The following is a 13,482-nucleotide window of genomic DNA, read 5'->3' as shown; positions in this document are numbered from 1 at the left end:
GTGAGACTGGGGTATTCGCGTGTCATATTTAGCCACTTGTAGCATTAGATTGGCGATATTCGTCCGTTCATTACACACATCAAATTAAAATTTGGTTTTGAGCGATACTAAAAAGCATACAATAAACATTAAAGCTGTGTGTTCTTGATAGCCTCGTTTGTTGTCTTCAAACAATTTTTCAATTTGCACATAGCTTATTAGAGGTATGCATTAGCATATGCATTTTATACTTGCTTCTAGCTGTGTTATGTCAGTTTTTGGGATTAGGGTCTCCCACGAACATACCTGCCAACTCTCACGCATCGGGCGTGAGACTCACGCAATCACCCCAAAAACAAATTAAAATGCGTGAGATTTTTGCCCCAATTTCCACAATTGTATATATACTAGCATTGATACATCAATTGCCCCAAACCCAAATCTCAAGCATTGCCCCACTCTTGTGTTGGCAGGCCTGCCCACAAATATGACAATAATAGCAAAAGTTGAATATTAGTTATTTATAAAACGTGTGGGCAAGTTTTATAAAAATATCTGAGATTTCCTATCATGTTTATCTTGCAAAAAACATGAAATGAAAATGGAAAACATCGGATGGCTACAGTTCTGAGACGCTAACCAAGGCCACGGCTTATAAGAAAAGTGCAAAGCAGTTTTAACTAGTTTTCTATATTAACTAGTCTGCTAATAGTTGCACAAATAACGTTTCTAATAAATAAATTGTGAAGCTTGTTTGAACCAAATAAAATGCATAGCAAGAACAGTCTGCCCAAAATGTTTAACATACCGGCTTTATATACAAAAAAAACTATCAAAACACATGTAATTTGTTGAAAACAATATAGGCCGAGCTAACTACATGTAGATATGATTGGTCATTGTACATGTATTATACGAAAGGTTTAGAAGAGTACATAGACTTAAATCACCTCATCGGGTTTTAAATAAATATGCGATGGTCAACAATTTTACTGTCTATTACACTTATTTATGCTAGAGATATTTCCTGTACACCATTCTATTGCCTATAAATATTGCATTGTTCGTTTGAGCTTTTCAATGGCAACCATGGTAGGCCTATTATATTGCATGGAATGTTCCTACGAAGCGAGCGGTTTCCACGACCTAAAAATGTGACTCCGCCACCATCGAGTATGCTGTCCTAAGTGCAGTGCTCAACTCCCTTCTTAGCATGCACTGATGGAACACAGGCTACAGAAACACTCAAAGAATGTAGTGTGTCAAATGGAGGCTGCTCCCAGTTATGGCTGGTCTACACAGAGGTCTTGCTGGAGGTCTTTCGAGAAGCAGTGCCACATGTAGTGTGAAACTCATTCACATGGATGCCATCCTTTTTCATAGCAAGTTTTTAGGACTCCACGAAGACCTCGATGGCAGTCCGCGAAGAGTCACAGACCTGCGCAAAAGCTGACAATAGCTTTGGTTGCTGCTGGTCGACTTATGGCTCTCCTTGAGATTTTTGCTTCAGATTACAGCCTTTAGTACTAACTCAATGTTTTCCCCATAGGCCAGGGTCACCGTTTTGTTTCAAAAAATGGTTTTCTGGTTATTGTCGTTTATGTCAGTCACAGAACACTTCTTCTGTAAAAGATAGCTCTGAGGAAGTTTATCCGTAAAAAATGCAGTAAGTGTATGTCAAATGATTGTTCACCCGTGTTTTTAGTTTGTGCACTATGTAAGCTATTAGAGTAAAGCATTTATTAGCCAAGCACACTTGCAGTTTAGTAAGACGCATTAGCCAATTCAGATGGCATTGTTGCAATTGACAGATCATTTCATGTGGGATACAGCCTTCACCTAATCATGTCATGACCAATAGCAAAAGTTTGTTACAGACCTAATGACCTCGGATTAATTTAATGCATCTGATTCAGTGCCGCATAGCTGATCTGGGAAAAATATAACGAGCAAATTGCATTCTACTAGGCTTCTTTCCCATTAGCGGAGTTGTCTATACCTATATGTACACTATACATGTAAAACATATCATGTTCAAAGTCAGTGTCATCAATCATCTGATCAGAATCAAGTCCCACATTGTTCAGAGTACGCAGTCACTCTAGCGAGTGTACAATGAGTTGTTATACAGGAAATAAAATACCGGTATATAAACTTTTTCCTGTTGTTGGAGGTGAAATGTCTTTGAGACAAGTAGTGCTTAGCACTTATTTGATGTAATGTATTGCAATGTTGACCCAGGCACTTGAAGTTTCCACTCGATGTTCTAAAACTTTTGCGAGAACAACTTCTAATAAATAGGACATAACGGGTGACTGCATAGGTTTATTTTGCTGTTGAGAATTGATATGAGGTAGCTCATCATTGCAAGTATTGCTGCAAGCTCATGTGCATCTTTGGTAGCTGTATTTAGAGGCTGAGACCCCATATAACTAGTTTGCAGTTGTGCAAAGCACTATTGGTTACTCCATCCTTTCTTGGATTATTAGTTCTGTTAAGAAACCTATTGAAACAGTAGAATATAACTTTTCGTATGTTTTGAAATAACTTAAGGCAAAAGAGATAGTTTGATGATGATGGGAGTGAACCAATTGTGCATATAACATAAAACCTCAATTTGAATGCCACTTCTAGTAAAAGACCACTGTAGGAGAAGGGTTGAAAAATACAGCGCCACTCTTTAATTGAATGCTATCTCTATTTGACTGTCACTTTGACATTCTTTTATCTTTACGAACCCTTAATAGAAAGTGATGAACAGAAAACCGTCTACCAAATGCTACTAATAATGAAAAGGTTTAATCAATAACACTTAATTTTGTCCTTGTTGCTGTAGTGGTTACCATGGTTTCTGTGACCGCGTACCGGAAAAGTCCAATCATCGCAGTTATTAAGCCTACACTACATTAATGTCGCTCATCCCGAAAGGGAGTGCAAAATATAGGGAACATGAGCATCGTTTCGTCCGTAAAAAGATTAAATTTGTTTTCCCAAAATTCTGATGAGCTAGTCGAAAATACATTGCCACCCTCTTTTAAACGTCACCTCTAATAAAGCGCCACTACAGTGCACCTTGCCATGCAACATTCATTCCAGTGTTGTCATCGTTAGGCGAAAATGTCATATAGAAACTCACAGTAATTATCTAATGCAAACACCCCTTGGTAAACAACTTCAAAATTTTATATGCATACTGTACATAATAAAAATTAGTAACAAAATAGTATATTAACCTTAGTAACTATAGTTACCTACAGTAACTTTAGTATATTTAGTGGTAATGATCTGCTTATGATTATGATTCTTCTTCCTTCAACGTCATCAAACTTAGGGCTTATGGCTTACGAATTAAAGTTATATATACAGTCAAACATGGATAACTCGAACTTCAAGGGACCGAGCAAAAGTGTTCGAATTATCAGAGCGTTCAAGTTATCAGAGCACTGTCACAAGTCAATATATTTACTCATTTATTAGTAGATACATGTACATATACAAACTATAATATAAATCAAAAGCACAAATGGCTTGTTTCAAATTAAATGCTTCCAATGTAAAGTTTAAAACGTTTTCATGAAAAAGTATAGAGATTTTTCTATCACTTGAGATTGGTTTGTTGTTTGAGGTGATGTTATTGCCAGGACGTTTTTCAGATTGACATTGGCAAAACTTGATCGTTGTTGAAATGCTCAAAAGAAAAGACATTTTTTTCTTTTGGGGTTTTACCCACGATCAATTTTGCCGTTTTTTCTTGAAGTTTATGCAGATTACCTTACTTTACCTGGGATTTGTTAAGAGCAACACTCCGAGGCAGTTCAATTAGAAGTTTTACGAGGTTTTACGGTACATTCTATATCACTCACGCTTTTTTAATAGATACTTATTGAATGTACACACGTATTCTGTGTTTAGGTCAAACGATGAATAGTTTTTTTGTAGCTCAGACAACGTATACGTTTAATTACAAGAATTTTTAAGACGATTTAAACATTCAACATTCCGACGTTGATTCAACACGGAATCAATGTCGGAAAACTATTCATCACGGGCTAGCTGGGTTACGCCACGCACTCAAGGATTTTCGCCACGCACATACAAAACAAAAACAACATGCGATTTTTGTTTTGTATGTGCGTGGCGAAAATCCTTACACGCGTGCCCTGGCTAGCCCGTGCTATTCATCGTATCGCAGTATAAATCAAATTTCACCAAACTTTTAGAAAAGTCGTTGACAAAAATATTTTGCCGATGGTGGTAATAACGACGCTTATGAATTACGAAAAGATGAAGTTTACCTCTATGGCTTTGAATAAAGTGATTTTCTAAAGCGATAACAACCGTTTCGGTAGCCGTTGGGCAAAAAAACAGTTCGAATTAACAGTGTTGAGTTCGAGTTATCTATAGCAATTTATCATTACGTGGGAATGGACCAAAGGAAATGTTCGAATTAACCATGTGTTCGAGCTATCCGTGGACGAGTTATCCATGTTTGACTGTATATATATTTCTATTCGTATAACGAATCAAAGTTTATAGTAAATATATTAAATGCTAAAAGTTAAATGCTAAATGTACAACAAAATTTCACTTTTGCTTGGTTCTCATGAATTTTCATTTCACTCACGTAATATCAAGCATTTATGAAACACGAAGAATGTTGGACAGAGAGGGGGGAGCGTGAGCATCATATCGTTTTCAGACGTTGTCAGAGGAATTACGGTAAATAGCATATCGGCATCTTCATTATTCCGACATATTCAGCACACTGAATACCAAATTTGATCTCACTGACATTTTTGTTGATGTTGTATGGCAAAAGATTTTATAATGAAAAGACTAAAAAATATTGTGTTCCACTTTGTAAGGCAAAAAAAATCGTAAAACAGGGACGTTGTAACCTGGGGGTGCACGCAGACCTGTCGACCTGGTGCTTTGTAAATGAGAGAGAAATTAGTCTCTAAAGCCTCGCGCTAGCGTAAAAGTTTTTAAATGGGGACCTAGGCAGGTTAACATTGTATTTTAGCTCTAAAATTATACTTGAGTGAATTACAAAAATATAAAAACAAATCACGGGCAACTTTTACAAACTGAATGTTCTACATTTCAGTTCTGCAAAAAAACATTGTATCATATCTATGATGATGAACATAACAAAACTTAAAAACAGAACATAAAAACAAAACTCTCAAAAGGTTACTGTAAATGAATTTGGTAATTAGACAGGGATGCTATACCATCTCTACATTTGCGTCTGCATTGATTTGAGATGAGGTAGCTGCTGCTCTTTGATGTTTCAAGTTGTAGGTTTTGGCTGACATTTTAAGACTTGACTGAATGGTGGATCGTATCTCGCGACTTCAAAACAAGAAAATGTAAATGCTGTAGGAAATGCCCACCCTAAGGGCTATACATATAAATATTTGCTTGGACCTAGGTGGTGCATAAGCCTACGAAAAACAAATGTTCTGAAATGTTCGGGTGCCTAGTTAAGAGGCCATAAAATTACCGAACGATAATTCTATGCACGAAGCCATAAGAAAGTGTCTTTGGCGATACAGCGGGTCTTTCGTTATCATTAGATTGCGCTCATCACGTTAATGCTATAGCGACTGATAAATAAATGGCTTGGTATTTTATCCTAGAGCGCAAAACATAATTCGGGGAAATTTTATTTTTGCGGGAGGGTAATCGCAATTCCAGGAGGGTCCCGCAAAATCCGGGAGAGCTGACAGCTTTGGGTGCACTGTATAGGGGAAGGGTGAGAAAATAAAGCGCCATGTCGTTCAAATAGAGGTTTTACAGTAGTTACAGTTACTCAATAGTTGGAAATTCGAAGTAGGTAAGGCTATCTGAATTTGTGTAATGAGATTGTTATCAGAGTTTTTGGTGAACAAGTCAGAAAAACAAAAGCTGACAAATTTTGCTATAACAAAGTAAAGCAGTTTTTTCATACTAGGTAGCTTGGTCTACAGACACAGAAATCTTGTATCATTTGCTGGTTGAAGCGGCAGGCTGCATTGTAATTATTTTAAATCTGTATTGTTAGAGAAATTCTGAGGCCATTATGCCAAGGATATGCTTCATCCACCCAGACCTCGGCATCGGAGGCGCGGAGAAGGCCATGGTTGATGCAGCGCTAGCTTTAAAAAACAACGGCCATCAAGTAGAGTTTATCACAAGTCATCACAGTCCTGATCACTGCTTTGCAGAAACAAGAGACGGAACATTTAAAGTCACAGTGGTAGGGGACTGGTTACCACGCAGTATATTAGGTCGTTGTTATGCGCTCTGCGCGTATCTCAGGATGATCTACGCAGCTATGTATCTAGTAGCCTTCTGTTGCACCCAGTTTGACCTAATATTCTGTGACCAGATATCAGCCTGTATACCAATCCTAAAGCTGTCACGGCTGCCTATTGTGTTCTACTGCCACTTTCCTGACATGCTGCTTACGCAGAGAAATAGCTTGTTGAAGAAACTCTATCGCTGGCCAATCGACTGGCTTGAGGAAGTGACAACTGGCCGTGCAGACAAGGTGCTTGTCAACAGCAAGTTTACTGGTGAGATTTTATCACAGTTTGCCTGTCAGCTAGTAACTTTCAATGTTTTGTATTCCCATAGTCACCGGTAGGAGTAAACAGGTTTCATTCAATTTATCCAATGGTACAGGATCATGCTGAAAGTTTGTCATTTGACCAACAGCTTGCTGTGAGATATGTTGGCTATGATCGCTTTGATGAAGAAACAACTGTTGCAGCCTTTGAATGATTGCTATAACACATTTTTGCACTGCAGAAAAACTCAATTAGTTACATATAGGCCAGTATTCCGCAATGTTCATTATTGCTTGAGTTGGTTTGGGGAGTTGTCCTCACACAGTTTTTTCATTTGTAGCTGGTGTATTTAAAGAGACATTTTCTCGCTTGTCACATATTACACCAGAGGTGGTTTACCCTATTCCTAACGTTGAAGCATTAGAGGGACAATCCGGTGAATTAAACCCAGACTGGCAGGTTCCTAAGGCTTCAACTATATTTCTTTCTATAAACCGCTATGAGCGGAAGAAGAACCTTGAACTCGCCATAGAGGCGCTGGGTAAGTTATACGGCAGATGATCATCCATCTTTAGTCGGTCAATCATGGCTGTGACAGGCACTATTATGTTGTGATAGCTCATACAGATGTTAGCTATACCCAAATCACAACAATGGTAGTGATGTTCATGATTTACGCTCTCGTCCTGTGCATGTGTGTCACTCGTGCTGTGCGTGTGTATGCATGTGTGTCACTCGTGCTGTGCGTGTGTATGCATGTGTGTCAATCGTGCTGTGCGTGTGTATGCATGTGTGTCACTCGTCCTGTGTGTGTGTGTATGCATGTGTATCACTCGTGCTGTGCGTGTGTATGCATGTGTGTCAGTCTCGTGCTGTGCGTGTGTATGCGTGTGTGTCACTCGTGCTGTGCGTGTGTATGCATGTGTGTCACTCGTGCTGTGCGTGTGTATGCATGTGTGTCACTCGTCCTGTGTGTGTGTATGCATGTGTGTCACCCGTTAATAGTCAAGGTTTTGTTAGACGCTCAATTGGCTAATATTTCGGGCAGGTTAACCAATTGTGTGCACATGCATTTATCATAAAAACTCTCAAACTTCGCTCCGCTCGTTTAGTCGTGGGATTATCTGTTTCACTTTTAAATACATTGCAAACTTTGCTAATATGAAATCTAATGCGAAATGCTTTGCTAATGCGAAAGTAAATACTTGCTTATAATGATATAAAATAAATAACATAAATAACTTAAATAACATATTTGAAAGCTTACAAATCTACATAAAAAGTGCCACACATATTTTCAGATTTTGAATGTAAGGAACTATTAGAATCTCTCCTTTTTAAACCATAACTGTCACATACAACATTTATGGTATTTTCTAGGTAAATCAGACATGCTGATTCCGATTTTGTACTAAAAAATAAAGATTGGTCCACTAACTTTCAAAGTCATGAAGGCTTTTTTAAAGCGTTTGAATATCCGTCTTGAAAACAACACAATCGCCACCACTAGCTCCGCCCATAAATATATGACGTACCCTACCTTTTTAGGAACGAAAGTTAGGGATGTTTAGTTTGATTTAGACTGATAGAGATGGATGTCTTAAAACTATTTAAAATTATTTTTAAATATGCTTATCTACCTTTCAGAAAAGACAGATTATTTTAAAGGCTGAATTTAGATAATAATGGGTTTTAAGACACCCATCTCTATTATTCTAAATCGGACTAAACATCCTTAACTTCCATTCCTAAAAAGCTAGGGTACGTCACATATTTATGGGCGGAGCTTGTTGTGCCGATTGTGTTGTTTTCGAGACCGATATTAAAATGCTGTAAAAAATCCTTTATTACTCTGAAAGTTAGTGGACCAATCTTTATTTTGAGTACAAAATCGGAATCAGCGTGTCTGATTTACCTAGTGAATACAATAAAATTGTACATGACAGTTACGGTTTAAATAATGCCAAACACATTTAGTTGCAAGTTTTGGTACAGCATCTGTTATGCTAACAGTACATCATAATACAAAGCTAGACCAATTGTGCCAAAGCCAACCTTGTTTTACTTACAAAATCAATCATAACAGTGCTGAGAATTTAGCATGACATAAACTCACTAAATTAGTCGATCCCTACTTTATCTTGTCAATGTACTGGAGTTGAGAGGTAAATGGTACAGGAAGTTGCTGGTATCTTACAGGTGGTTGGTTAACTCAATTAAAATACTATAATTAAAATAGAAGTTTCTAAGAGAGCACCTGTGAGCACCATGAACATCTGTCGATTTTAATCTTGAAACATCCCGGCAGTCCAATCATCTAAAACAACAAACAAAATCTCCAATGATAAAAACATCTATATTTTGTGATAAAATCTTTAAAAATTTGACCTGATTAATCCTCTAACTTGCAGTCATGTTAATTGTAAATTGGAGCTTTTACGAAGTTACACGGATAAGGCATCTTGCTGAAAACATTAAAGCGAAAATTGAAGGTTTAGTGCTAGTGTAAAGTTTGAATGCTTAGAATATGTCTAAACATGAATTAGCCCTAAGTTTGTCCAACCCAAGACATATGTTGATGAAATGTACCGATGCTAATACTGTAGTTGATGACTGTCAGATGTATTGTAATGATATACTATGTACTGATAAAGGTGGAAGCTACAAGGTGCCCATAAATTATGGTTGATTATCCAGCCATCTTCGGTATATTGTCAGCCATCACTTTGACAAAGCAGACAAAATGTTTATATTCTTGTTAGTTTATTCGATGTGGCACTAACATTCCAGAACACTAAAATTACAGAATAAAAACTTTTAAATTTTCGCACACTTGTCCTTTGGAAGGCTTTGATTAATCGCAGATTAGTTTACAACAAATTGTTCATTTGGTTTATTTCTGCGAACCAGAATGAAATGCTGTGTGATTAAAAGTTGCATTATGTATAAAAAAATACAACTAGTTGTGAATTTTCACTGGATTAAGTATTTACTATTTAAATAATAAAGCTAGTTCATGCCACCTTATATTTTGATCAATCTATTCTATCTAATGAACTTTTCCAACGGGTGAGGCAGTATGAACTAAATATTGAATAGTTATATTCAATATAGGAGTGTGAAGTGGTAAACGTTTTACAGACCTTGATCTTAGAAGTGGTACTATATGAGTTAATAATACAACTGAGTGTGGATTTCAGGCAAGGTGGCGGAAAGTGTTGGACACTTGCAAGGTAAAGTGCATCTTATAATAGCGGGTGGCTATGATGATCGGGTCGTGGAGAATAAGGAGTATTATCTAGAGTTGCGAGCACTTGCCTCTAGACGCAACCTGCAAGAGTATGTCACATTCGTTCGTTCCTTCAACGCTTCTGAGAAGATATCGTTGCTGAACGCTGCCACTTGCCTTCTCTACACCCCAGATAGGGAGCACTTCGGCATAGTACCTGTAGAAGCGATGTACATGAAATGTCCAGTGATAGCCGTTAGCAGTGGTGGGCCACTGGAGACAGTCCTCCATGAGCATACAGGCTATCTCTGCGAGCAGACGAACACCGCATTTGCCAAGGCTATGCTCAAGTTTGTAGCTGACCCTAATATAAGACAAAGAATGGGAGAGACTGGGAAATCAAGAATGATAGAGTTATTCTCTTTTGAAACCTACAGCAACCAACTCAATAATATCATCATGTCTATGCTCAAGTCATGATGCCTGCTGTTGGTTTGATCTGACATTCTCCTATCAAGTTCTTAAGCCTTCTCTGCCTCTGACAAGCTAGCTTTACTTAGGCAATCTTATGCAACCTTCTGTTTATTGTGCTTTAAGAATGATCAGCACAATGGTGATTTTTGTAACAACCCATTTCCTTTTTAATTTCTTATCGCAAGGCAGGTGTCAAGTTCTCCTCGCTGCTGAATAGTTGCTATGTCAATGACAGGCTTTTTGTTTGGTGATTATACACACTTGTGATCAGCTGTATCCATAATGGGTGCATTTGCGAACAAAGTCATTGGCCATTCATGTACCTCGCTATATTGTTCTTTAGATGACGCCGCATTAGCTTCACACAAAATAGCTTCATTTCAAATTAAGTAATGTTACCCCGCAATTGATTAGTGATACGTGAAATAGATTGGCTCCCTGAATCTGCTAGCTCACTGAGTTGTTGAGTATTGCCTTCAGCTCGTTACCAAAATGAACAGACAGGTATCGGATGTAGGATTTTCTTATGTCCAAAAAAGGTAAGAACTGCATCGCTGATTACAAGAGTTAAACACAATGTGCTGCCATTCTACTGTCAGCATTCACTAGTTTTCTTTAAGTAACCCCATTCAACAGGTTGTAATGCTAGGCTCTATGAAATTAAACTTTAGTTACTGTATGATATTTCATTATGTGATAGTCCTAGTGACTTGGTTAGATCAAGTTGTACTTACTTATCATTTAAAGGTAATACAACTCAATAATGGATGAATAAGCAAGTTTTTATGCCATAGATGTGCACTCAGAGGCGACCAAAACGTGGTTTGCTTGAATGCCAGTAAATACTGAAGGTCTCAGACTGTTGACTTGGTTTGCTGACTGCTTAGCCAGTACAGTTACTTGTCGAGATGGTTAAGGTGAAGATGAGGAGTTCTTGGCGATGTGCGACTAAGGTTATCATACAAATACGATAAAGAGTGTCCTGCATTCTTTATCAGTCAACAATGATAGAGAAGACGTAACTCATTGTTGTCTCTGCGAGATTTATAAATCCTAAGGTTTCTCTAAGTTTACAACATGGCGGAGTTATTGAAGGAAGTCAAATACACGGCTGTCATAAGGAACTGTACAGGTCCTTACTTGCACTTCGCAGATGTTCAAGGTTACACTCAGACCAAGTCTTCTCGGAACAACCAGCGTGAACTCACCATTATTGGTACCAGTTCTTCACCCAGATCTCCTAGGTTTGGGTTTGCTATATTTTATGTAGCCTCTCAAAAAGCTCTATCTCTGTTTTGTAGCTAGCTGATGTATTTGTGATTTATCTTTAGCAATTCTACAATTAATTTTCTATATATTCACTATTGGCAATTTCCTACAGGATTTTACGACTAAAATTTGAATGAGTTTGATTGCTTATCAGTTTTAGTGGTGGGAAATATGTTAATCAACCAATTCCCCTAACTTGCCTGTCATGACTTTTTTATTTGGATTCACACCAGTTCATGCATATGTTCAAGCTATGTTGTTCCGCTATAGTCATAGAGCTATTAAATATAGCTTTTGCACATGTATAGATTAATACATGTGTTAGTAATATTTATACATATATTTATTTATGTATTAATATTTATATATTAATACATGGTTAGTAATATTTGCTATTCCTTTTACATTGTTACGCCCGCACTTGGTACAGCATAGCTTCTGGTCATGTATTCCTCTTACATTGTTACGCCCGCACATGGTACAGCATAGCTTCTGTTCATGTATTCCTCTTACATTGTTACGCCCGCACATGGTACAGCATAGCTTCTGTTCATGTATACAGATATTCAATTTATTAGAGTTACGATCTGCAGCGCTGATGATGGAAAAAATCTTATCGAACATTAAACACACCTTTGCTGTTACAACACCGCTCTTGTAAAGGCTGTGCTCTCCATCACTCTATAGTCGTATGTGAACTTGATGGCAAGCTTTTTTGCACTTACCTTAAATTCGTTATATTAAGTTCTAGCGAACACCATCAACTTCCTCAAGAATTAGTTATATGTATCTTGTTTGTCCAACGGAAGGTTGAAGAAGCGGACAGGGAAGCGTCAGGAATGTCCACAGTCGGCGCTAGCTCTGCTTTAGAGTTGCACATATCGTTTTAGCCACTACCATGATTCGTGTCAACCAAAAAAGGGGCACACACTTCCTTCCGTGCGCGCCCCATTGACAGATGCCGAGCTGAAGAAGGCTGATGTTGTATCACAAGACCAAATCTGGAAACAAGCTGTCGAAAACGAACAAAAAGGTCTTCAAAAGTGGGAAAATGCATGGGGTTTTTTAACAGAGTATGATTCGAGGGTAAGTGAAAAGAGCAAAATGTTTTTCATAAGTCTTCAGATAGTTTTGTACATAATAATTAACTGTTTCCTTCGAAACTCGAGTTTTGCCATCCACTCGTACATGTATATCTTGTTTTGGAAGAGCAGATTTGTTAATTTATGTTATATTTATTTGTATGTTATCTCCTTTAACGTGTGGTCTATGATGTAATTGCGTTAATTAAATAATGAATTATACTTTAATGTAGTCAGACAAAATACTTATGAAATGGTGTGATGTTTTAGGGAAACCCAGTAGAGAAGACAGCAATTCCAGGAAAATTCGAGCAACATAAAACAGGCCCTGTTCCCATAACCAACTCTCGGCTATATGGATCCAGAATTGGTACAGAGCACGGACAGAACATGCTGAATCTAGAGTTTCAATTGTCCAAAAACAACAAAAAGCGAAAACTAGATTCAGAGATGATTTGTTATTAATACAACTTAAAATACACATATAGCCTATAGAGACAACTATGCTATGGTATAGTTATACATATTTTGTATCAGTTTTGGATGGTTAGTTGGTGCTGTGTAGCCACGCTGCCGTTCACCAGCAATATTCTGTCACGTGTGAGGGCAGCTACTCATAGACTGATTAGCATAAAACAGTTTTTTGTTGTATAAATGCTTTTAGGTATGTGCAAGGAAAGCATGTGCAACAACTTCCAGAAGCTCCGATGAAAATGAGAGGTTTTAGTTATTAAAAACAATTGTTACTTAAAAGCAAGGCAAAAGGTTGATCAGCATTTATTGATACGACAGTCCTAGTTTGAAATCATATATTTGAATATTCTATAACCATTGTAGTGAAATAACAATTTTTTTTCAAATAACTGTTCGATATTTGATACAGACACAAAATGTT

General features: G+C 37.5%; 2 protein-coding genes across 2 annotated transcripts; both read left to right on the top strand.

The window, feature by feature from the left end:
- The first annotated feature begins 84 nt into the window (after positions 1 to 84).
- On the top strand, positions 85 to 10,512 carry LOC137398821 (alpha-1,3/1,6-mannosyltransferase ALG2-like). The gene is made up of 4 exons (XM_068084998.1): positions 85 to 203; positions 6,026 to 6,539; positions 6,874 to 7,074; positions 9,734 to 10,512. The coding sequence occupies exons 2-4, from the start codon at positions 6,044 to 6,046 to the stop codon at positions 10,240 to 10,242; spliced, it is 1,206 nt and encodes a 401-aa protein (XP_067941099.1). The 5' UTR covers positions 85 to 203; positions 6,026 to 6,043; the 3' UTR covers positions 10,243 to 10,512.
- A 141-nt stretch (positions 10,513 to 10,653) lies between these two features.
- Positions 10,654 to 13,147, top strand: LOC137398830 (uncharacterized protein C2orf50-like). The gene is made up of 3 exons (XM_068085006.1): positions 10,654 to 10,775; positions 12,396 to 12,591; positions 12,858 to 13,147. The coding sequence occupies exons 1-3, from the start codon at positions 10,729 to 10,731 to the stop codon at positions 13,050 to 13,052; spliced, it is 438 nt and encodes a 145-aa protein (XP_067941107.1). The 5' UTR covers positions 10,654 to 10,728; the 3' UTR covers positions 13,053 to 13,147.
- Positions 13,148 to 13,482: the final 335 nt, after the last annotated feature.

Source organism: Watersipora subatra, chromosome 1 (genome assembly GCF_963576615.1).
Source record: "Watersipora subatra chromosome 1, tzWatSuba1.1, whole genome shotgun sequence".
NCBI lineage: Eukaryota > Metazoa > Bryozoa > Gymnolaemata > Cheilostomatida > Watersiporidae > Watersipora > Watersipora subatra.
Note: the sequence above shows the minus strand (reverse complement) of the source record. Positions and strands in the feature narration are given on the sequence as shown.